This window comes from Maniola jurtina, chromosome 5 (genome assembly GCF_905333055.1).
Source record: "Maniola jurtina chromosome 5, ilManJurt1.1, whole genome shotgun sequence".
NCBI classification, from domain to species: domain Eukaryota; kingdom Metazoa; phylum Arthropoda; class Insecta; order Lepidoptera; family Nymphalidae; genus Maniola; species Maniola jurtina.
In genome coordinates, this window is record NC_060033.1 from 414,431 (window position 1) to 441,003 (window position 26,573).

Consider the following 26,573-nt stretch of genomic DNA (forward strand, 5'->3'; position numbering starts at 1 on the left):
CGAAATCGGTCAATTAACAAAGAATTTCAAAATGGCGTCGACTTTTTTAAATTTTGGTAACAGTTTCCTTTTTTGTGATCCCAGGGAGCTCTAAATATAGATTTTGAATCAAATCGGTCAATTAACAAAGAATTTCAAAATGGCGTCGACTTTTTTAAATTTTGGTAACAGTTTCCTTTTTTGTGATGCCAGGGAGCTCTAAATATTGATTTTGAACGAAATCGGTCAATTAACAAAGAATTTCAAAATGGCGTCGACTTTTTTAAATTTTGGTAACAGTTTCCTTTTTTGTGATCCCAGGGAGCTTTAAATATCGATTTTGAACGAAATCGGTCAATTAACAAAGAATTTCAAAATGGCGTCGACTTTTTTAAATTTTGGTAACAGTTTCTTATTTTGTGATGCCAGGGAGCTCTAAATATCGATTTTGTACGAAATCGGTCAATTAACAAAGAATTTCAAAATGGCGTCGACTTTTTTAAATTTTGGTAACAGTTTCTTATTTTGTGATCCCAGGGAGCTCTAAATATCGATTTTGAACGAAATCGGTCAATTAACAAAGAATTTCAAAATGGCGTCGACTTTTTTAAATTTTGATAACAGTTTCCTGTTTTGTGATCCCAGGGAGCTCTAAATATCGATTTTGAACGAAATCGGTGAATTGACAAAGAATTACAAAATGGCGTTAACTTTTTTAAATTTTGGTAACAGTTTCTTATTTTGTGATCCCAGGGAGCTCTAAATATCGATTTTGAACGAAATTGGTCAATTAACAAAGAATTTCAAAATGGCGTCGACTTTTTTAAATTTTGGTAACAGTTTCTTATTTTGTGATCCCAGGGAGCTCTAAATATCGATTTTGAACGGAATCGGTCAATTAACAAAGAATTTCAAAATGGCGCCAACTGTTTTAAATTTTGGTAACAATTTCCTGTTTTGTGATCCTAGGGATCCTCAGATATTGATTTTGAACAAAATCTATGACAGTTCAAAAAAATAGATTTTAAACACTATTTAAATTATTATCATTAACATTAAATTAAATGAAAACACGACGCGCGACGTGTACTGCAGCCCCTGAGCTTGAGCACAGGCCGAGCCGGTATAAACCGATTTCTCTCCGTACGCGACGTAGCGCCTGTGCTCACGCACACACGCGCCTCAAGCTTGTAGTAGTGTACCTATCGTAGCGCGCTTGTATGAAGCTTTGACTCTGTTCGCTACTCATGTGGTTATACAACGCAATACCACACTCACAAACACTCGTAAAAACATACAGACAAGTATATACTCACACACACTCACACACACATGGACGCACACGCACTTTTGAACGGTTTGAACGGAACACGGTTTTGAAATTGAAATTGAAAACAGTGTAAGAATTTGTAAGAAAATATTTAAAAAAGGTATATCAGCCGGTTTTTTATTCCAGCTCTTAATACATGTAAAAACGTCCAATCTGTTCATTTACTCGAGCCTTTACCCTAGTACCTAATTATATCGACCGCCCCATATCAAAACAAAGTAAATGTCATTTTTCCGAAAATCGTTTTATGTCATAAGCCTAACTTTCATAGTATGTCCCGTTGTATTGTAAGGACACCCACATTAAAGTAAAATTAAAAGCTAGTAAGTCGCTTTGACCTCTGTCTTTCTGTCCGTCTGTCCGTCTGTCGTGTCTGTCAAGAAAACCTATAGGGTATTTCCCGTTAACCTAGAATTATGGGCAGGTAGATAGGTCTCAACTCTCATAGCCCAAGTAAAGGAATAAATCTGAAAACAAATTTCGTGATTCTAGATCAACGGGAAGTACTGTATAGGTTTTCTTTACGGACGGACGGACAAACGGACAGACAACAAAGTGATCCTTTAAGAGCTCCGTTTTTCATTTTGAGGTACGGAACCCTAAAAAAGAAAATGATGCAATGTAATGAATAAATGTGTAGGCAAGTCTTCACACTAAAATATTTAAACCCCTTTAATTTAAAAACTGTCATAGCCTAGTGGTTAGAACGTCCGCCTCCTAATCGAAGGTCGGGGGTTCGATCCTGGAATCACGTTCTACTAACTTTTCAGTTATGTGCGTTTTAAGCAATTTAATATCACTTGCTTTAACGGCGAAGGAAAACATCGTGAGGAAACCTGCATACCTGCAAGTTTTCCATGTTCTCAAAGGTGTGTGAAGTATGCCATTCCGCATTGGACCAGCGTTGTAGACTATTCTATTCTTTTGAATTTAAGCCGCTTACTAGGTTTTGATTTGAGAAAGCTGGAATGCCAGATTTGACATTAATTGACAAAATTGAGAGACCTAAGCTTGTATAAGAACACAGAAGTGTCATAATTCGTGTTCACTTTGCCTAACGTCTCTCAGAGAGCAGAGAGAGATTTAAACTGTTTCTTATAATCACTGGCCATATTTCAAATGCGAAAGTGTGTTTGTTGGTTTAATATTTAATCGACGTGGTTTTTTGCATGGATACATTTAAAGACCTTGAGAGTGACATCTCTCTCCGCATCGTATTCTTTATTGCTGAGGGTTGTGACCTCTTACCATTATTCCTACATCTAATGGTAGGTTTTCTTGGGATAATAATGTGGTGGATTCAAAGAGCCTACGGAACTCGACTAGAAAAACGAGATTTTGACTCTTAGGTTTAACGGTTATGAATTATTATCAGTGATATAATTTATTAGCTCTGCCAGGTAAAATGACATTTATCTCAGAAAATCAAAGAGTTTCCACGAGATTTTTTCCAAGGTTGCGCTACTAAGTACATATATTATGAAGAGGAAAGGTTTGTTTATTTGTTATCGATAAACTCTGAAACTACTGAACTACTTGCACTAAAGACATAATCATCAACATCAACCGACAGACGTCCACAGTGAATATAGGTCTTTAATAGGGTCTTCCACATGCTACGGGTTTGCGCCGCCTGAATCTTTGCGCTTGCGCTTGACGACAATCATGCTTTAAAGAAAGCAGTGATGAGGTCCAAGTAGGAGCACGCTTACCTAGAAGATGCCTATTCACTCTTGGCTTTCAGGTATCTAATCTAAGGTATATATGGCAGGAAACACGGCCCCCGAAATGGCGTTCCAACCTTTAGGCTCTCCCCATTGCCCGCAGCATGAATCTGAGCTTTCTTATGAGACCCATGGTTATATTATGTACATATAATATCTCATAAGAAAGCTCTAACACACAATCCAGCTAAGTAAGTCCAATTTCGAAAAAAGCTAGCTAGCCGACAAATCTAACTCAGGCAGCCTTCGGGAATCTTCGAGATGTCTCTCGTCCAAAATTCCTCAATGCTTGAAGACCAGTCTTTGAATAGTGCATATTGTCAGTGATGAAATATGGATCCGAAATATAGGTCTTTTTTTTGTACACAGGAAATGCCTGACGCATACCCCTCCGTCATGTGGGGCTTGCACCAAACTTGCACTACTACGAAATCCATTTCGGAACACGGCACCCGGGACGAGGCGCGCTATCTCCTAGAAAACATAGGTATAATACCTATTTAGAACACTTACTATCTGTCATCATAATCTATGACAACCTCCGAGTATTTACCTGGTAAAACCGTAACTTTAGAATCAAATTTAGTATATAAGCAGGCTTCATTTAGAAATGAAAAAATCCCTATTTTATTTTTCAACGATTATAAACACAACTTTCATTCAAAAATAATAAGCTTAAATTCATTTTAAATAATATTTTGCGACGAAATGACGCGCGCAGTCCGCCCGTCATGAGAGTCCAGTGGACACTGAATTCCATAGAGCGCCTGCAAGAAAATAAATAGCACAGGAAGTTTTTTGGTTAGTTTTAAATTATTTAAGAAATGAAAAACATTTAGTATAAAACTAACAATTAAAATTAATTGCTAAACCTAAACATATCATTTTCTGGAGGTTGGCTTCAAAGTGTCAAGATGTTAAAGAAAATTTTTACAGAACAAGTTGCGAACAGCAATGTTTTCAACTTGTTTTTTTTTATTTATTGGGATAATGTATACAAAATTAAAAGAAGTACTTATAATCTTCACAAACTGAAGTTTTTAATTGCATGTATTTAATAGCTGTTAATGCTTTAGAAAAATAAACAATTCACTTCAAAGTACAGCATTTTTGCGATTTGTCAAATAGCCATAGTCTTAAGAATGAAAGCGGTTTAGGCATGTTGACTAATCGTTGATTGCAAATTGGCCATTGCCGGCAAATTCGCAAAAAATCCCAAATAAGATAAGACACTTTTAAACCTGGAAAACAATAGATTGTAATCCAAAACTACTTGATCTATTTGCAAAATTGCATTGAATTGACTTGAATTCTGAGGTTACATTCTTTTTTCTATCACACTAAATCAAGGGTACTTCGTTCTATTGCAAAGTCTGATTTCAAAAGGCAGAAATATAAGGTTTGAGGATAAATTCCGTGTTGTTTTTGTCTGTTTGCGGTTCGGTAACCCTACAGCGCCGGATGCTTGGGGCAACACCTGTCTAGAGCAGGAATAACTACCGGCCTTTGATATTGCCTCAGTTCTGCACTTTCAGGACGCAACCGTTTTCAAATCATAGCGTAAGCCGATAAACTCGTATGATGACCGTGAACTATCGATGTCACAAGACAGTTAATGTTGGAGACACGAGTAACCTCAGATGTAGATTCGACAATACACAAATTGCCAAGTCGCTGTTTTTATTCATTATAGGCAAGCGCTTGACCACAATCACACCTGAAGGAAAGTTATGATGTGGCCCAAGATGGGACGCGTCTACCTAGAAGATGCCTATTCACTCTTGTTTTAAAGATACCCGTATTGTAATTGGTAGGAAACACAGAACGCGGAAGAGTATGCACGTTGTACCGTACAGATTGCTGTTTTGGCGGATTACAGCGAAATAAGCTATTTGGTCTTTGTGTAACTTACTAAAATATGAGTAAGGTCGTAATATGAGTGAGTATATCGATCTAATGAATATGAGAATATGAGAAGTATGAAACATCAAAGGCTATTTTGTGTGATCAAATTGCAATCGTCAGGCATGTTTTTAAATTCGACACATCCATTTAAAGCTGACAAGACTAATCCTCAGTTTTAACTTGATCACCCATCGATCTTTTGTATTATGTTAAGATCGATGCTGATCATCATTTTGGTTCCAAATTGTGATATGATTGGGATTAAAATGCATCAATCAACATTTCTATAATGTGAAGATTTGCCAAAACAAACAACTTAACTATGGTTTAGGAAATGCCATCAGTATTTGGCTTGAACTTTAAGGAAAGTAGTCACTGAATACTTTGTTAAAGTTCAAGAAAATATATGAGCAAAGTAACATCAACATGCTACATAATGATATAACGAAGTTATAACTAATAAACAACCAAGAGCACTTATAACGGTAGGTACATGGAAATTGGACCATTTGAACAGACTAAAAGTGTCTTGTAGTCGTAAGTAAATGAGTAGTGGTGTAGTAATAAATTAATCCGGTGGAGACTGGATAATCTAGTACCTACGAGTACCTACTTAATCATAAGTATTGAAACAGTAACTACCTAATCAGGGTATTTTAGGGATTCTTCTATAGATGAGCCGTGTTAGAAATAGTTAAGTAGGTAACTAAATACCATTGACGAAACAGGTTATAGCTAGGTAGGCAAATATGTACCTACCTACTCTTGAGTCTTTACACGCTATTCATAATCGTGATTAAATTCACGTTAAAAGGTCGAATGTTACGTTTAAGGAGTTCCCTTGAATGTTTTCGAGTCTTTCAAAAGATACTCGTAAAACGAAAATTTTGTAAAATGAACTTGGTGATATGTCATGGAATTCTACCAAATAAGTCTCCCGAAAGGAAAAATATACCTTAGTGAGAATTGGAATATTGAGTAATACAGGGCAAGTTTCCGCAATACTTGCAGGATATGCCTCGAAATTAGGCTTCAAACCCATAATGAAGAAAAGGAGATTAAATTCTCTGTGTAAATTACTTAGTAGAATATCACCATTCTTCTAATGACGCGGGATATTCAGCTTGGAGGATTCATCTAGAAGAATATGAAGAATTTGGATGAAAGATGAGAATTATTACTCCCAGCTCCAAATGGTATAAATAAGCCCAGTTTTATGTCATTTCATCAAGGAAGGCGGAATGGAATTTAGGACGTCAGGATTGACTGATCCCCGATTTCTTGGGTTACCTACCCATAACGTCATTCGTTGCGAAAGTTTAGTTCTTGCTTGGTTTTGTTTTTCAACTTCATTCTAATGTGCAAAGCCTAAAAATGTCTGGCTTCAAGATTCAGGGTGTGAAAATGTTGGAAAAATAATTTTTTTTGCAATGGCCAACGCTTATAAGATAATAGATATATTATATCTTTCGATTGTCTCGATACAGGATCGACAACGCAAATGCAAGGTCAGCTTCCAACAGACTATAACTTTCACTTTTGTGTCACAGAAAAATGTTGAACTGGACAAAAAAATTGTCATGTCGTTAATTAATTATCGTTTAATGACTTTTAAATGATTTAATTACTTATTGCATTTGGGGAATGCCGTTTCTGTAAAATTGTCCCTCAAAACAAAATAATGAAACTCAAAGAAGAATAAAGGTCATTGTTACGCTGAAGAGTATGGGTCTATAGGGTCTATAAATATGAGCAAAAGCAGGATTCCTGCGTATACCTATCTACTTATATATAAAAGAAGAAATTTAGACAGCCACATAAAGAAGAGCACAAGGAAGGAGTTCACATCCCTCAGAATACAGAAAAAACTAGGTGTTTGTTCTGTATCCTGAGAAACATCCATGCGTTAATTACTAGGTTGGAGGCACCTTCACGTGCTGTTTTTTTTTTTTTAGATCATACCTACCTAATACTCATAAAATTGATAGAACAGTCTTTTATCCAGAAAATAGACTTACATCAAGTGCTTTCGAAAATCGTCAAGGGGTACCACTGGTTCAGAATGCCCTTAACACCGAGAAGAACCAGCAAGAAACTCGGCGGCTGTACCTAATTATAAACTCACCAGAAAGGAGCTGCAACCATCCGCATATGTGGAACACTGTCGTCGATTGACAGAAGAAGAACAACAGCATGGCACAAATGGTAAACAAGGCCAGTGTGACGGCTGCGCCCACGAGCACCGTCGCCACTTTGAACACAAATCCGTTAATCGACATGAACTCGTCCAGCTTGCCCTTACAGTCCTCCACGGCCTCGTCCGCCTGACAAACTTGCCACAGGCCGAACTTCCTCGGATACTCCGTCTCGAGGTCCCCGATCCATTCCGGAGTCACGAACGCAACAACGCTTATAATCGCGTAGCATATCGTGAAAATGGCCCAAAGCACACCAATCGCTTTCGAATTACGGACGTAGTTCGTAGCGTACAAATGTGACGAGTCCACGTATTCGATTTTCGAACCCATTTTGGTTAAGCGCACGGTAAAGTTTACTATTGGCACATTTTTATGAATAAAAACTGGCTAGTATGTTTCGCTTTGGTGGAACACTGTTTACGCACAGACCTATCAATGAACTAGTATAGGACACGAGTAACACAACACTGAAAGCGACAAAGCACTAGCTAGGCCGCAGTCCGCACATCCTCTCGCCGCGCGCCATTCGACTGAGTGAGCTGATGAGTGGGGATAAGCAATCAAAGCTCGTGAATGGTGCAATACAAATAACTTACCTGAGAGGAGATTGTAAATAAAACACTTTTTGGTGGGTAACTGTATATTTAAAAATAAAATAGAAGCATTTCCACCAAATAAATACTGGACCAGAATTTACGACACCAAGTAAAAAATTCGTTACTTTTTGTATGTAGCTAACAGAACAGCTGTATAGCTTTTCTTCAACTAGTATCGCCATCTATTGATGACCAAACTCGTAAGTAAAAATCACAATCGATAATAATAAAAAAAATATTAAAGTAAGTAATATTGATTAGATGAAGGCTAAATTATTAATATTGCTCTTTACCTAGATACATATTCTTCTATTTATCGGTTTTTGGACAATACGTTATTTAGAAAACATAAAATATTAATGTTTTATATATACTTATAGAAAATCTTGCATTGAAAGAAACGTATTAAAATACGATCACGTTGTATTGCTCAAAGTTTTTATAACATGTCATGTCAATGGTGAACTTTCCATTTTGGTAGAATAATATTGATTTTTAGACAGTGACAAATGGTGACACTGTCAAGTCAATGTCAATGTCATGATGACAAATGGCAAATTGCATGTGCATGAATTTTGCTTGTGTACAAAATTGAAAATTCATGTAGCCGTGTCGCTTTTTTATCATTAATTAAAACAGTATTTTCCTGACAATATTTCGCTATATTGTGACGTTATAATGTGAGACTCTTGCAGACTTGTTATCTTTTCTTCTTTTCTGTTTAAATTCAATAAACATGTCGGTCAGGGACAAGTGGGTACGCCGGTTTTCTGTTGACGAAACTGCAAAACACAAAAATGGCTTCACAATGTACAAGATTACATCTGTTGTAAGTAGTAATAGAATTTACTCCATTGTTATTATATTGCCGATGTCCTAAATAAACCTTTTAAAATCTAAGAACTCTTCAGGTACTTATAAGCTCAGCTGATATCAAAAAGGAGGACAAGGAACGAACAGATTATTCTTATAATTCATTGAGCATTAATAGGCTTTCTAAGTTAATTTAAATCTATTTGTGTTTATTTTGGACTTTTGGTTTTCCTAGTAGTGGTTAAATGTTACTAATAATACAGTCATTAGTCATTCTTGGTACACAGTAAGGTACTTATATTGCACAATATTACTTATAAGAATTAAATTATTGTGATAGCAATACTTCATTCTGATCAACCTATCACTGGCCCACTACTGAGCAAGGCTCTCCTCTCAGAATGAGAAAGGTTTAGACCATAATCTCCCACGCTGCACCAGTGCGGATTGGCAGACTTCACACTCTTCACATTATGGAGAACTCTTAGGCATGCAGGTTTCCTCACGCAAAATTTTGCGGTGCATGCCTAGGATCGGACCCCCTCTCGAACAAAAGACTGACTCCTTAACCCCTAGGGGCCTAGGCTATTACCATTAGCAAGCTCTAGCAATACTTATTATGTTTCAAATGTTAAGACCATAGGTAAGGTACTCCATAATAACACAATAAAATACAATAGACGATACATAATAATTGTCTATTGTTTTAACAAGGCTTATTCATAAAGCTATTTAAAAACTACACCAAGGTGAAAGTGAGAGGCAAATTGGCAATTAGATTTTGTCTGCTTTCACCTGAATTATAATGATGTGTGTGCCTTTATCTACACATTAGTGTGGTGTGAACTGAATAGCTAGATTAAGCAAGACCTGTTTTTTCACACAAAAAATACAAATACCATGATAAGACATCACTACCCATATTATAAACTAGCTGATGCCCGCAGCTTCGCCCGCGTGGATTGGTCAGATCCCCTGCAGCATCAGGATTGAGGAGTTGGAATCCAATTTTTTTTTATGAAACAATGTCGCAAAGTTCCTCTATCGATTAAAAAAGAAATGACGCAAATCGGTTCAGAAATCTCGGTGATTTCGATGTACATAGGTAGAAAAACACAACTCCCTTTTTAAAAGTCGGTTAAAAAAGTAGCCTATATTACGCCCTGGTGAATCCTCTATTTGTCTGTGAAAATCCCGTCAAAATCGGTTCAGCCGTTCCAAAGATTAGCCTTTTCAAACAGACAGACAGACAGACAGACAAAAATTTTAAAACCGGGTGATTCAGTTATGGTATCGTTCAAATAACCCTATGAGCTTAATATGAGGTAGTTATTTCGAAATTACAGACAGACACTTCAATTTTATTTATTAGTAAGTATTTATAAGTATTTATTAGTAAGTATAGTTGGGTAATATGTTTGAATCAAATCTACAGAGCAATGGTTTGACATTATTTTTGGATGGGTCTGGTTAAAGACCTGTAGAGTGACATATAGACTTCATCCTGGAAAATCAATGAGTTCACACTGGATTTTTAAAAACCTTAATCCTAAAAAGTTGCAGGCCTTATTAGTTTAACATGTTCATAAAATAAAATTATAGCATGAGTTAGTGAGTTTTTTCAGATAGGGTCACTCCTGTGAGCAACTTTTGGGAACAGAAATAACAGAACCCTAAAAAGATAAATTCAATGAAAGCTTTACCTTAATCTAATTTAATCAGTGGAGCTGACAATGTGTTGCTGCGTTTTAAGATATTACTTTATCTATTACTTGGAAGTCCCATATTGCAGTAACATTGAGTTGTATCTGTTGTGTCAGCTGTTCCCCCTCAAGTCCCCGGAGGCAGTGACGGTGGTGTCAGTGTGGAAGAGGTACAGCGACGTGCAGCGCCTGCACAAGGCCATGAGCTCGCTGCATGCGGGGCTGCACCTCCGAGGCACTTTCCCAGCCCTGGCCAAGAGCAACTACTTCAAAAGATTCAATGAGGAGGTGAGATTTCTACTTACTATTGATTGCTTTTTATAATAATGGCCTATTACAAAATACGTCATTGTTCATTTCATCACTAAAGTAGATTCAAAATGTTCCAATTACTATCGTAAATATAAATATATCACCTTCTCTAGCTCAAAAATGACAGCATGACAACTTTGTGATTAAGAGCGCCTTCAAAGCCGCAAAGTGCCACAGCTGCTGTCGCGATATGCAAACTATTTCTGTATCAAACGCCAAAATCGGTTGAACAGATGGGCTGTGAAAAGCTAGCAGACAAATAGACACACTTTCAGATTTACAATGTTACAGGCATAACGCATACCAGAGTAGGTTCCTGCGGTAGTAGAGCAATGCGGCCCTCCCGCATATGACGCGACGCGAGAGCTCAGTGATTCATTAACTTGTGACAACTATCACGCTGGCCTCCCTCACTGCTCCACTACTGCAGGAGCCTACTCAGTTATAAATAAATAAACTTTTATTTCAGGCCATTAGACCCATAATTGTGTTAGTATGACAAATCACTTAAACTATGTTAGTAGTTACTTATTTCTAGCTTAACAACTAATTCTATAACTAAAACCATAACTAAAAAGCCCGAGGGAGCCTCTTGGCGCCTATGTGCTATGTTATGCGCTGTACCTGTAATATGGATTAGTATGGGTCAGTATGAATTGTTCCAGGTAATAGAGGAAAGAGCGAAAACAATAAAAGCGTTACTGGAATTTGTGGCTGAGCACAGGTTGCTGTTCACTAGCACTGATTTTGTTAATTTTCTGCAGGTTAGTGTTTATTGTTTATATTCCTAACTTATTATTACAGATGTTCTATTTCACAAGGACCATTGGTCTATGTTTGTGTGAGTGTATATGTATACACAGTATACACACATTGCAGTGTGTGTGGTGCTCAGTTTCGACTGCGATATGGTTAACGTTAGGCACACAAATGCGTTAACGCTTATCGGTAAATTCACTTCTAAAACTAAGGCTGAGCGGTCATCGTGAAATAGAACATCTATAACCAATACAGATTTTGACAATTTTGCTCCAGTTAACATTGTGATAGTTTTGCTCCAGAAAACTGTTAATTTACTTATCACTTCTTATTGTAAAAAAAAATGCTTGCAGCGACTGCTTGACCGTTTAAGCTAATCTTAAAACGACTATATTGATTTTGTACAGTTTTTACTCATGAATAGATTATGTTAAAGATTTAATTTTATAATTTACATAGGTTTAGTAAAAAGAGGGTGTGTAATTATGTTTTTACGATTCCATACTTCAAAAGAAAAAAGGAACCCTTGTAGGATCACTTCATTGTCTGTCTGTCTGTCAGGACCTAAGGGAATCAAAACCTATAGGGTACTTCCCGTTGACCTAGAATGTAGCAATGACATAGCACAAGTAAAGGGAAAAATCCGAAAACCGTGAATTAGTGGTTACATCAGAAAAAATATTCTTGTACGATGGTTTGGGGCTCTTTGTGTGGAGTCCGACTAGCACTATATTGGTTTTCTTAGACAGGTTACCCTGAACCAGAGCCTACACCTGGTGGAGTGATCAACGCCATCCGATCATCGTTACACTTGCCTATAGAGGACACACCGCCTCTAGAGTACCAGACCTCTGATGACGAAGCCAGGACCCCTAGTGGTATGATCCAAGACCTTTATGTGCCATGGTTTAGCAGTTGTACAGTTGAGAAAATATAGCCAAATTATTTGGTCTATTGGCTACCTGAAAACATGCTTTATTTTATCTTATTTTGCTTGTGATAAGACCAGACCATAGACAGTAGAATCCATCTGTGTGTTTCATATTTTTGAAAGTATTTTAATTTGTTGATTAGGTCTTAAAGACTAATGTAATTTTTCAATCAAAGCTCACTACGAATTGTCTATTGTGTAATCAATCTTCCAGCCCAAATCCCACAATCTTCACAACGCGCAGACAGCCAACCACAAATAGACACCATAGACGTATCACAGATACCAATATACGAAGCAGCAGACGTCGAAATCCGGGAATCACCGAAAACGACCGAACAACTATCCAATAGCAACAGCTTCGAATCACTAAACTCTTTAGAAAGCTTAGGGAGCGATCTTTTCGATGAACTGAATAAAGTTACCATAGACAGCAAAAAAACGTTTGTTAAGAAAAATGTGTTGCCAGATTTGATAAACTTTGATGCGCCATCTACTTCTAAGTTTGAAGATTATCATACTATGCCAAATATGGACGCTGATGCTGCATCGTTAAATTCCTCTACAAATGATCCATCAAGTTCTACTTATGAGGATTCTCGGAGGAGTAGTTCTAGAGTGTCGTTGTATAGCAAGAGGAGTGTTCTGTCCTTGTCTAACGTGGAGAGTAAGACGAGGACGGAGGATAGTTACATCTTCGAGGCGGGGTATATGCTGAACTTGGCTGCGCGTTGCGAGGACGTGGGCGACTATCAGAGAGCCTTCGAGTGTTACAAGTCGGGTATAGAGAAGATGCTGATTGGTGTACAGAGTGAGTATTTTCATATATTAGGGTTCTGTACCTCAAAAAGTAAAAAGCACCCTGGTAGGATCACTTTGTTGTCCATCTGTCGTGTCTGTCAAAAACCCGGCCAAGTGCGAGTCAGACTCGCGCACCGACGGTTCCGTACTCGGGTAATTTTGTCCGACATTTTGCTCGATAAATCAAAAACTATAATGCATATTAGATTTTCCGGGATAAAAGTAGCCTATGTGTCAAAACAAACATTCACACACATACAAACATTCACCTTTATAATATTAGTGTGATATCATTGCTCGCTACTTCACTTGACCCAGTCGATAAGTAGTTTTAGATAAGTTATCAATAAAATCAGTATCACAAACATTCATACCTAGTATTAAGCAGCCATCCCTTCTGTCGTGTTATATTGTTTGAATTAATTTTGTCATGGATTTCTTGCACATGTGTGGTTATCTACAAGAATATAATAAAAATATTTGTGAGTAGCTGAGTCTAGTTATGAACAATTGAGAGGGTTATGCTCAGAGTTTCTTTTCGTGGTCAAATCAGAAATGAAGAGACCCATAGAAGAATCAGAGTAACATACAGCTTAGCAGTGCAAAGCTAAGATGGCAATGGGCAGAGCACACAGCTCGAAGAACCGGTAGACATTGGGGTCCCAAGGCGTTCGAATGGCGACCTTGCACCGGAAGCGCAGCGCTGGCAAATCTTCCAACAGGCGGACCGCCAACATCAAACAAGTCATAGGGAGCAATTAAATATCACTTGTTTTAACACTGAAGGAAAACATTGTGAGGAAACCTGCATGCTTGAGAGTCCTCCATAATGGTCTCAAAGGTGTGTGAAATCTGCCAATCCGTACTGGGCCAGCGTCATGGCTATATCCTAAAAGGAGACCCGTACTCAGTAGTGATAGGTTGCTGATGATGATCAGGTTATGTCTAAAAAAAATATCTTATTTGCAGCGGACACAGATCAACAGAGGCGTGCTTTAATCAAGGAGAAAACAAATAAGTACCTCGCGTATGCTGAAGATATATACAAAAACCATCTCTGCAATACAGACCAGAGCGTAAGTCAATAAACCGTCATTACTATCGAATGAGTCAAATGTCGATTTTCTATCTCACTTTCTAACTCTTTCTATCTCTCGTCTGCAGCTATTGCTAGAGAGAGAGGACAGCATGTCCCGTGTACACTGTGGCATCCCTCTGTCCATGCTAGAGAAGCCGTATGAAGAGCTATCCTTATACAGGGTGCTTGCCGTACTAGGATCCACTATGATGCTGGTGCTGAACAAGAATGATCACACGTGCTATGCTATGAAGGTGCGTATTAGTGAGAGGACACTATCTTATACGGGGTGCTGTTGTAATAGAATTTGTATGGAATACATACAATTTTTATTGCTTTATAAAATAGAATGAATTGTTAGTAAAATAAATACTTAACTCTTTATAACTATTACATCTTAAGTTATTTTGAACTCAATTAAAATTTTTGCGTATTTCTTAAAAGAAATAGATGTCATGTCTTATTCTCAAAAATATATATATTTTTTTTGTTTATATAGGTCATACAAAAAATTCCAAACAATCTAATGGAGTTCGACGATTACTTCCAACAAAGGACCAACGAGACCCGACAGCCAATACTGCCGACCGTCATACCTTACATGGTTCCTTTGCACGCCTACGTCGACACCAACAACCTCCTGGTTCTCATACTGGCCTACGCTCCCGGGGAAAAACTGTTCGATTATATCCAAAACTACGCCAAGTCCATACCCAATACACCAGCAAGAGAACTCAATCTAGAAAACGTTTTCGCCGAACCAAAGAAAAACAAAAACGATAACGATTCAATCGATGTTACAGACGCTAACGTTAACATTGAAGCGAAAATCGCTAGCAAATTCGGTGTTAGGGAAAGTAAAATCGATTCTAAAACAAAAATCGATCATAATGTAAATATCGATAAATATAAAAGCGATTCAAGTACTGCAAATAAAGTCGATTCTACAGTTAAAATCGATGTTTTAGGCGATATTAATGAAAATGTTGGTAAGACTGATAGTTTGGATAGCATGGAGGTTTCGGAACTGGTGATGAATTCGCAGAAGTTGTTACTAAATGTTGATAGAGCGTTGACGGATATACCGAAAATATGTCGGATGGATGAGGACGGCGATATACAAGTGGTTGAAGAGGAACAGAGAGGGGTGATACGCAAGCAGACAGATAAAAGTGATGAAAGAGTTGAAACGCCGAGCTATGCGAGGGTAAGTTTGACCTTTAAACACTGTCAAATGCTAATAAGTACCATGCAGTTTCCGAATAGAATTTGTGGAGCATCAATTTTGTGTAAGGTGTGAAAACAGTAGTTTATGAAATGGTTGCATAATAGGAATTATCAAAACATGAATGTTAGTTTAAAAACCGAGCCGCAAGTGTAGTTTTTAATACCTATTATGTAGAGTTTCAGACACTTCTTTATCTTAACTCATAGCTTAAAATCCAAACTATAAAATTTTGGTAGTTTTTTTTTTAATTCTTTATTTTGTGATGGGGCTTAATCACTTCGTGATTATGTCGCCCCCATGAGTAAATCAAACATAAGCTGAACATTACAGTTGTCTCCTCACTTCCACCGTCGCGACATCTTGCCTCCGTCGGGCGTGTGCCTGTGGGGCGCTCAGATCCTCACTGCGCTGGAGAGTCTGCACAACGCGGGCGTCATTTGCAGGTAACAGTTGTCTCCTGTTGTATATGTATGGAGCAACTGGTTGTTTTATTACTTGGTGGCAGCGGTGGGATACAAACCCACGCCCTTTCGGACTGATGCCTAAAACAAGCACGACTTTTTAACTAAACATCACTTGCTTTAACGATGAAGGAAAACTTCACAGGAAACTTGCATGTTCAAGAGTTTTGCACAATTTTCTCAAAGGAGTATGAAATCTGCGAATCCACATTTGACTAATGAAACCATTACAATATGGTTTCAGAGATCTGAATCCGTCAAACATCCTCCTAGGCGAGCGTGGGCAAATCATCCTGACCTACTTCCTGAGCTACCCGGGCAAAGACGTGTTCATGTCCCGGCTACACACGCACACACACGCACACACGTACATAGCGCCCGAGCTGCACGAGTGTGTGTGCGTGGAGGACAAAGATGCCTCTCTGGAGAAAGTGTGCGATTTCTGGAGTTTTGGTGCCATCATGTATGAACTTATTTGTGGATATGTAAGTATACTTTGCTTAGTTTGTTAATACTTTTTATGGTTTCGTACCTCAAAACGAAAAAAGGTACCCTCATAGGATCATTTCGTTGTCTGTCTGTCGCGTCTTTAAATTCGGGATAATCAACACCTTCCTTTGCCGCACAACGATCTGTACAACGGAAAGTTCAGGTGTACTTCCCGTTGACATAGAATCATGAAATTTGGCAGGCAGCAATGTATTATTAGCACAAGTAAAGGAAAAATCCGAACACCGTTATTACCTCGAATTTGTGTTCCCAAGTGTCAACCTATTAGTTGACTAAATCACATCAAGATGGCGCTGTCCGTTATTAACTTGCCATTTCTTGTTATACTGGTTTAAGATTTCTTATACGTCGCGGGAACCCTTGGGCGTGAGTCCGACTAGAACTTGACTGGTTTTTAGGGTTCCGTACTCAAAAGGAAAAACGGAACCGTTTTAGGATCACTTAGTTGTCTGTCTGTCTGTCTGTCTGTTTTTGCTTAGTTAGTGCTTTTATAATCATCATCATTATTAACCGATAGACCTCCACTGCTGGACAAGAGTCTCTTTTAGGGAGCTCTTTCTTCTTTGTGCTGCCGCCATCCACCGGCTCTCAGCGACTCGTTTGATATCGTCTGTCCACCTAGTATGGAGGCTTCCAACGCAAACTTGGAACCCCAACGGCTATCCTTGGCGGCGTAAGACCGTGGCGTGTGGACGTCCCTACAAGAGACCTATGTCCAGTGGTGGACATCTGTCGGTTAATGACAATTTACAATGTGTGTTTCCACAGCCCCTGTCAACAATGCACCCGCACCTCTGGAGCCACACCGCCATACAGTTGCCGGACGGCTTGCCGCTAGAGGCGCGCTCGCTGCTCACACAGGTGACTACTGTACCCTATCCGTGGAAAGAAGTTGGTATATCGCTCTCTCTCTTACATAATCCCATACAAATGACAGAGACAAAAATCTTAGTGGGCGCTATTTTGAATGGTTGGTGTCTCAAAATGGCTGAGATTTTTGGCTCTATAATTGGTATGGGGTTACGTAACAGAGAGAGCGATATACTAAATTCTTTCCAAAAAAACGGTATATACAACTGTAGAACTTTTCTTCCACTAGCTCGGAAATAGCTTCATTATAAAAATAAAAACTGTCCAAGTGCGAGTCAGACTCGCGTGCCGAGGGTTCCGTACTACAGTCCGTATTATTTCGACATTATCGATTGTACGATTAATCTAAAACTATTATGCATAAAAATAAATAAAAACCGGTTTTAGAATGTACAAGTAAAGCCCTTTCATATGATACCCCACTTGGTATAGTTATCTTACTTTGAAAATTGAAAATACAATTATTATTTGTTCATGACCACATTTTCATTTTTTTTTGTGATGTGACCACAAATTCACGGTTTTCGGATTTTTCCCCTTTACGTGTGCTATAAGATCTAACTACCTGACTTTCATGATTCTAGGTCATCAGCATTTATCTTATAAGGGTTCCTTTTGAGGTACAGAACTCTAAATATAGATGTAACACCCTCACTCGGGAGTTACTCCGAAGTCCCTGGTTACGTTTGCGATTTATCCCGGCGCCCGTGACGTAAGGCATTGTATTATCCCCATGTTATATAAACTATTATTACTCACATTATTGTTATGTATGTTCCAGTTGCTAACATATGACCCTGCGGAGCGTCTGGGCAGCGGCGCGGGCGGCATCGACGACATCAAGCAACATCCATATTTTCGGCATATAAACTGGACTCAAGTGTATGACTCTTGGGTAGTGCCCGACTGAACACTGGTTCATTCGGCAGTTCTGAGCAGTGCACAAGAGGAAAAAGTCTGCCACGGCGACCGATCTCATAGCAAACCCTGCTACGCAGGATATGTAGTGCGCAATCAGTGTTATGTGTGCGCAAACATAAGTGCAGTATCATAGTTTCACATAGGTGAACTTTCCTCACTCTCATAGTTTCGTGGGACGGCAATTCGACACGACCGGAGGGAGATCAGAGTAGGAATGACATCGGGTTTCGTCCAGTTTTTTGTTTGTTATATACCAGTTGCTAACAATGACACTGCGGAGCGGACTTTGATGAAAAAAAATTTCAGCCAATCTCATAGCACACTACCTAACTACGTTGGACATATAGTACACAAGTCTGTGCACTGTTCTTTCACTCTCATAGTTTGTTGGGGCGGCAATCCGACACGACCGGTGAGAGATCAGGCGCAGGACTGTCGATGGCTCTCGCTTTTCATGTAAAAGTCCGGGTCAGTTTATTTTTTCAATATGCCTCTGTAACAACACCCGTAGGTACTTTCGGCATAATTTGACTTCGGTGTATGCCTCATGGGTAGTGCCTGACTGAACCAGTGCACAACACTTAGAAGAAAAAATTCGGCCTCGGCGACCAATATACTTGCACAGAAAACTTATTTTTGGAATGGCGCGAAATATTCTAGCCAATCATAGCGCTCGTCCGTCCGCTATTGGTTGTTGCTTAAGTCCCATGTTTTGTATGAAATGAACACATTCCAATTCCCATAACATAGGAATTTTTTTTTAATATATTGGTTGTTAAAGTGGAATATGGATAATGCTGTCTTATACCTAACTAACACACAAATTAAATGTAATCAGTATTATAATATATATTTAGACCAGAAGGTAATTAGTAAATAAAAACAATATTATTATTTATGACATATGTATTTTATATGTATAAGGTATGGTAAGTATTAGGTATGGAACCGAATTATTATTCCAATCATAGTTTTATTCACTTTACAAAACGTTTTATAAATTAACATAAATTATGTCAAAATTGTACTTATTTATGATTACGAGTGCTATGTTATATTCTAGTCGATTTTATTTTTAAAAATTAACTTAAATGATTATTTAATTTAAGTACAAAGTGATATTATTTATCTCTTTAGTCTTATGAATTTAAAAAAAAAACGTGCATGTAATAAATTACGCAGCCATACACTTAGTTTAACGACTGGTTATTTTCCCTCGCAGGCTTAGATTTTCTTTCCAAATTTCTAAAAGAAATTGTTACTTAATTGTAGTTCATATCAAAATACTGCTTGTTTGAACAGTTTTTAATACATGACAATGTTATATTTTAGATCTTTCAGAATCAATCAATAAATGAATAAAATTAAATAGGTAGGATAGTGGAAAATTCGTCTAGACTTGTGGGTAGATATTTTTATACAAACGACTAAATAATGTATTATATTATTATTGTATTTTACTATTAGTGCATTTTATGAAATTCCATAATAAAAATTGGATATGAATTAATGTTTGTCGTTTCAATTCTATGCGAATTTTTAAACCGCAAATGCCACGGTTTTCTTTCAACAAAAAAATTACAGAAGTTTATCACTAGCAGCAGGTATCAGATTTTGGATATCATCAACAAATCATATATTAAAATTTTAAATTAAAGATTGGTTGAGTGTTCCAACTTCCAACAATATAGAGTCGAATTTAGCAAAATTTTATTACCGCCATCTATTAGTGAATAGAACTTATTATTTATTAGCGACATCTGTTGGTGAATAGAAATGAAAGATTAATATTTCAGCACTAGATGGTGCTACTTGACGCTAAGAACTTCAAGAACAATAAAAATTAGTCGTGTGAAGGGTGACCATCCTGCTTAAATATTTTCCTGTATAGTCCTAGTTCCAAGCAAAGGATTAAAGTTCGAAGAAAATAATAAAATAAAGTTTTTAATAACGTTTCAATCTTCTTTGGGATTAAAGTACCTATTATCTTTAATTTATAGTAAATAGGTAATAAGACAGCTTCAAATTACATATTATTTTCCATTCACCTGTTTAAGTAAAGTACTTATCTTATGTAAGTACATAAAGTTACGGGTACTAACACCTCACGTGCCATCCGAGGTCGTAAGCATTTCTTTTAAAGGTGATCATGATCAGCTTACTTAATCGTAACTTACTACATCCAAGTTAAACTTTATTTTAACTGCTATAAAGCCTCAGTTAAAACAATGCAAAATAACCCATTCATGACACACTGCCATGCTGTGAACTTAATTTTGTTTCACAATCCAAAATAAAAGGCTGTAAGGCATTAATGTACTTAAATTCGACTCTATGCGACATAATATAACTCAACTAAATAAAAGCGATTATTGAAAAGGCATCAAGTCGAAGAAAGAAATAACTTTATAATTTGGTGTCTTAACAATCCAATCTTAGGAGATTGTAACTACGACGTCTTAGTAACTAAAGACAGTCGTTTCCTAACCAAGAAGGGGTAAAGTAGTGTCGCGCAAGCGCAGTGTGTCTAAATACGGATTTTTGTGGATTTTCCCGCGTTTCTTATAGAAATTTTACTTAAGTTTTACTCTATAAAGACTTAAAAAGTTAAGGTGCAGAACTTTTTTTCGTAAAGTTTTATTTTGGGAATTTTTGTGAATGGAATTTTAAGGCAAGCTTTCTGGTTTCCCATAGTAAACGGATTGTTATAATAAGTTATTCACAGATTGTCGTTTGGAATCTACTGTTTATTGGCCGCGAGTGTGGTCATCAATTTAATTGGATTCCAGTTAGAAAGGTGAGTTGCTGCTTCATTGTATTTCTAATGTCATTTTTTATATTTATAGTAGAAACTAGAAAGTATACGTACTTAATTGTTTATTTATGGAAATTAACTATTTATTTTATCTATAATAATAATTTATTAAGTAATAGTTATGTAACCTATTCACAGATTACTTTTATTTACACACTAAGTAGGTATAGTGTGTAAATAAAAAGTAATCAGTGAATAAGTTATAGTTAAGTAAGTTCAAGTATGTATGTATTTAAAGTAAATTACAACTTATGCTTTCAAGAAGGCAATGTAGTGATAGTAACCTTGCTATGTATATTCTTAGTCTTATTTTTAAAACGCAGGCACAAATACTAACTAGTAGGTATAGTTACCTAGTAACTTTAATATATTTTTTTTAATTTTTACTCTTCTTCGTTTTGCGACAGATAAAATTTTTTGTACCCGGTAATGTGGTTTCTAGCCACGGCCGAAGCCTCTTAAGATTACCTAAGTCAGTAATTTTCATATATTTGCAACCCCCGACCCTTAATAACTGCTTTATTAGTGTTGGGGGTTGAAAATGTACGAGGTTAGGCAGTTGGATTTTAGTTCGACTCGAACGTCGGTGCCTGTCTGCAGATATATATCTATCTGTGTCCTGTGACAGATTTATTATTTAATTTATTAAGTTAGCAAGTAGGTAGGTAATTAAGCTTCGTCCCGATTTTATTAGTGTCTTAAGTAGGATTATTAGTCATTAATAGAGACATTCAAAGGGAGGGGAGAATTAATATCATTATAATCATTATGTACCTAGGTGGTACCAACTTCACTTACCTACTTAGGTATGCTACAATAGATAGGTACTTCTATCTGGTATATAGGTAATATAACATGGAATGGATAAGTAATTAAGTGCTACATAGTAGGTACCACTTATACCGACATAGTTCATATTCCGTCATCGAGCGTCAGGCAATGATCTAATGCGATGCTCAAATGTAGATAGAGATTGCGTTTCTACGGAAATCTGCCACATAGCATCCCTGATTACTTAAGAATTACTTAAGTAGGAATTTATAAATTACCTAGGTAAGGTACCTAGGTACTAAAGCTCTAAGTACCTAGATAGATACTTTTTTTAAATTTATATATTAGCGCTTGACTGCAATCAGACCTGGCAAGTGATGATGCAGCCTAAGATGTAGCGCGCTTACCTAAGAAGATGCCTATTCAGTATTTACTCTTGACTTGAAAGTACTTGAGTAGAAATAAAATTTTGTTAGTAGGTAAAGTTACTGTTATATTATGATGTAAAGTTTATTTAAAAAAATCTTTCTAATTCATATCTTGTTGGAGCACACGGTAGGAAATCATAATACCTACCTAGGTAGGTACCTAAGTAAGTGGGTATCTACTGTAATCGGTCAAATGACTTTCTATTTCTAATCTAGTAGTAAAGTAACTACATAGTGGGATCGCAGCGAAGGTCATCTTAGGGCCCGCGCAGACGAGGGAATTTTTTCCACTTTTGTCTGCGCAGGAAAGAAATCTCCGAAGCGTAGATAAAATGTCCCGCCGAGAACTTCTTACATAGTAAGCTTGCGACTCCTACGCTCCGCCTCAGGAAAGTCCAAAAGTCATTTGTGAGAATGAGTATAATCTCTTAAAACAAACTCAATCAATTTTGTTGCCTTTGCACAAGTTTAAAAAATCAATCAAAAGTAAGAAGGTATACTCTTGAAAAAATAACATACAATCGAAGATTACGTAATGCAGTTCGTTCCAGCATTGCGCAGCATTGCAATTACTAAAATTTAAAATTAATATTGATATCAAATCTTTAAAAAGAGAACCACTGAGTTTCTTGCTCGTTCTTCTCGGTAGAAAAGGCATTCTGAACCAGTGGCATTTGACGATTCAAAAGTACTTGTGAAAGTTGTTACGGACTATTTTGACGGACAAAAAGTACCCCGAGGACTGTCCTGTCCCTCGTGTGTGCAGGCCTTTAGGTTACTGGCTTGGAACGTGGAACCGACCGCATTGTTTACTTTGCGCTCCACAAAGGGGGTAATGAGTTTCAGTTATGAAATTATTACGTTAACAGTCTACGCCACTTGGGTTTGCGATATATACAATTAAAGAGCAATTATTTTATTTTATACTAGGTACCTACTTGCTTAAGTAAGCGTAGGTAATTATAATTATCATCATCATTACATATTTATATAGTCATGATCGCTTGTTATACCTTTATTATATTTAGTTTTAAACACGTTTATAAATTCATTCGGAAAACGTGACTAAAGTATGGCAGAAATTATCTTGGGTTTTTAATTTAAAAAATATGAGTAGCGCTTAATCGGTTATAGCGTAGTGGTAGACTTCGGCCTTATCGGGAGTCTGGGGCTCAGTCCCGGGTACGCACTTCTAACTTTTCGGATTAAGCGATTAAATATCACTTGCTTTAACGGCGAAAGAAAACATCGTAAGGAAACTGCATGTCTGAGAGTTCTCAAAGGTGTGTAAAGTCTTGCACTTGGTCAGTGTGGTGGACTAAGGGTCCCCTCCAGGGGCGCCGGGTTTTTAAAATTCCCGTGGGTGCTCCAGCTTTTAATGACATACCTAGCTACTGAATTATTTTAATTTTTTTCAGTACTGTACACATACTAAAATGTATCTTAATTTAATGTAACATATTGCATGCTTATGAGCAGAATTTGGCTGTACCTTTTTATCTTTGCAACATCTCCACTGTTTACCCAAATTCGCAATAAAGAAAAAAAAAAATACTTTTGTTTTAAAACATTCAATTCAAAATAAATAAAATTGCGCGTCATTTATCTCATTAAAAGTCTTTAACTTTGATATAAAATTATTTAGATATGGTAAGTATATTATTTAGATCGCGTTTGTTAAAAGATGAGAATTATTTTAGATATTTATAGTCGTGGGTTCTCGGCACCCACTATTTACCTCTCGTGGGTGCTGGAGCACCCGAGCACCCACGGAGTCGGCGCCCCTGGTCCCCTCTCTTTCTGGGAGTAGAGCCGCGCTCAGCAGTGAGCCTGAGATAAAGAGATGAGATGATGAGAGCTTGTTAGTTGTTTACAATTTAATCAAAATTGCAAAGTATATAACCTAAGTAGTACACAATGTCAGTCTAGGTGAGTAGAATAAGTACAATAAAACTAAATCCGAATCTCCGAAAAAAAAATCAGGATTCAAAATATCTATTAAGCTTTTTTCATGAATAAGTAATTTCTATATTTGTTGTACCTATTCTACTCCCTTTACAATATCTTGCACTGCCAAGGGTGAAACAAAAGTGGAAGCTTTGAGTTCGTTGAAGTCTTTTGTAAGGGACTGGCGCAATCCGTCGTCTCTCTCATCGAATTTCAAAATGGGGAAGGATTTTAGCCGAAGTCCATCACGCTTATTATGGAACTTTCAGGCATGCTGGTTACCTCACGATAGTTTTCTTCAATCAATCAATCAGCCTGTTTGCGTCCACTGCTGGACATAGTTCTTCCCTACTCCCCCTTTTTCAAACCAACCACTGAAGGTCGTCCCACACTGCGCTTGCTTGTGTTAGTATATAATAGTTGGTAATGGGCTGGCTGGTACGCTGCCCCAGCGGCCATCGATTCTTTTTTCTGTCACCGTTAAAAAATACATGTTTTCCATTCGTACCATAGCACTCGTCATTCGACTTTCCCTTACGCAATGCGTTTATATGTAAATTCGTTTACGAGTGCCAGCCACGCCCGCCACATTCATCCGCGGACAACATATTATATATCTACCTACGTACCTACCTACTTTTATATCTTCTCTACTAGCTACTAGTTATGTATGATGAGCCAAAGTCGCTTCCCGCTGTCTGTCTCTCTGCACGCTTAGATCTTTTAAACCACGCAACGGATTTTAATGCGGCTTTCATCAATAGATATAGTGATCTAAGAGGAAGGTTTACATACAAGGTTTAAATACGTAGAGTTTAATATTGTTTTGTGGTAATTTATTAAAACATGACGATAATTTTTCAATAAAAATAGCGAGGAACGAGCAGGCGGGTGACCAGATGACAAGTGATTACCGCCGCCCCTGACCATTTGCAGCACCATGCACCAGACGAACCGCCAATACGAATTGGTTGATCCACCCCTTGAATAACCCTAATTATAAATTAAGCACACTGAGTGCTTTCATCGAAAATGCCGTCTTATTCTTTTCAAATACAACAAAATAACCATACCCCTACTAACACAACATTACTATGAATCTACATGGCACCCGTGCGCAGCCGGGGCGAGTGGCTAGTAGGTACATCATAATATATCCTACGTCGCGTTACCGGCCTTTTTGAGTAATAAATACTTGGTAACAGGTTGAAATTTCTTTTCTTACATTTATCGTTATAATTGGGCAGGTCCGGTTGTTGCAACTTGCATAATAAATAACAACATGACAGTGATAGCCTAGTGATTAATACGTCGGCCATCAGCCTTCATTTCTGGGGGTCGGCAGTTCGATCCTGGGCACGCAACTAACTTTTCAGAGTTTTTTTCGTAAAAATGTAGCCTATGTCACCCGGATCATAGTAACGAATTGATCGACACTTTATAATTAATTTATTAGTCATCAAAATCGGCCCAGTAATTTAGGCACTACGGTGGAACAAACAGAATCTGATACAAACATACATGTAACACGTCATGCAATATATTCGTAGGTACATAGATTGCTAAAATCATAACCCTTCCTTTTGGCCTTGCAAAAAGAGACTTCAAGAAATAGGTAGGTACGTCGGAAAGTTCCTTGGTACATAAACAAGTTACTGAATAAAGATGCATTATGTTTTGCAACAAGACACTACAATCTTCATGATATAAAATTACAATACGATTCTCAGGTTTCTTCAAGTTTACAACGATATGCACTTTTTAGCTCAGTTCATTGTTTTTTAAACGTCATTGATTGGTTATCTCACGAGGTTGTTTACTTCTAAAAGAAATGTTTGTGTCAATAAAATCAATGAACCGCAGAATTAGAGCCTCGATAGCTCAACGGTTGAGGAGCTGACTGAATTCCGAAAAACTGGCGGTTCAAACCCGTTGCACGCTTGTCGTACCCACTCCTGGCACAAGCTTTACGCTTAGTTGGATGGGGAATGTTAGTCATGATTAAAATGACTACTTAATTAATATACTTTTTAAAAAAACACAAAATTATATACTAGACTCATGCTTAGTGACGTCAGAGTGAACTAGAGTGAGGAACTCTCGGAATGTCAAATATTAGGCTATGGGTGATGGGTAATCAAAAAAAATTGGCGATTCGTAGGCTACCTAGTGTCAAAATATAGGAACATTTGACGCCTGCCAGTGACGTCATGCTTCAACGTTTTGTTACAAGTTCTATAAACTGTCCTCCTGGTCAGTACTCAGTAGGTAGGTACGCATCTTGTCCTTCATGTTTGTCAGATCCTTATTATTAACCCCCGACCCAAAAAGAGGGGCGTTATAAGTTTGACGTGTGTATCTGTGTATCTTTCTGTGGCATCGTAGCTCCTAATCTAATGAACCGATTTCAATTTAGTTTTTTTTTTGTTTGAAAGGTGGCTTGATCGAGAGTGTTCTTAGCTATAATCCAAGAAAATCGATTCAGCCGTTTGA

General features: G+C 37.5%; 3 protein-coding genes and 1 long non-coding RNA gene across 5 annotated transcripts in view; 2 read left to right on the plus strand and 2 right to left on the minus strand.

The window, feature by feature from the left end:
* Positions 1-7,684, minus strand: part of LOC123865386 (LHFPL tetraspan subfamily member 3 protein) — a 34,955-nt gene extending 27,271 nt beyond the window's left edge. Inside the window, exon 1 of the mRNA XM_045906387.1 lies at positions 7,064-7,684. Within this exon, the coding sequence (XP_045762343.1) occupies positions 7,064-7,466 (403 nt within the window). The 5' untranslated portion in view covers positions 7,467-7,684. The remainder of the gene's footprint in view (positions 1-7,063) is intronic.
* A 611-nt stretch (positions 7,685-8,295) lies between these two features.
* LOC123865376 (ribosomal protein S6 kinase delta-1) lies at positions 8,296-19,630 on the plus strand. Its single transcript, XM_045906374.1, has 12 exons — positions 8,296-8,561; positions 10,366-10,536; positions 11,226-11,324; positions 12,065-12,197; positions 12,465-13,061; positions 14,021-14,127; positions 14,216-14,383; positions 14,629-15,336; positions 15,688-15,800; positions 16,063-16,303; positions 17,097-17,189; positions 17,980-19,630. Exons 1-12 carry the CDS (start codon positions 8,469-8,471, stop codon positions 18,106-18,108), a joined length of 2,652 nt encoding a protein of 883 aa, XP_045762330.1. The 5' UTR covers positions 8,296-8,468; the 3' UTR covers positions 18,109-19,630.
* LOC123865394 lies at positions 10,566-20,534 on the minus strand. Its single transcript, XR_006795966.1, has 3 exons — positions 20,525-20,534; positions 17,198-17,286; positions 10,566-10,579 (listed from the first exon to the last, which is right to left on the minus strand). It is a non-coding gene; the product is annotated as an uncharacterized LOC123865394 (long non-coding RNA).
* A 44-nt stretch (positions 20,535-20,578) lies between these two features.
* LOC123865374 overlaps positions 20,579-26,573 on the plus strand; it is a 66,980-nt gene continuing 60,985 nt past the window's right edge. For both annotated transcript variants that reach the window (XM_045906371.1, XM_045906372.1), the window contains exon 1: positions 20,579-20,916. The gene's annotated coding sequence lies outside the window, so the exon portion shown is untranslated. The remainder of the gene's footprint in view (positions 20,917-26,573) is intronic.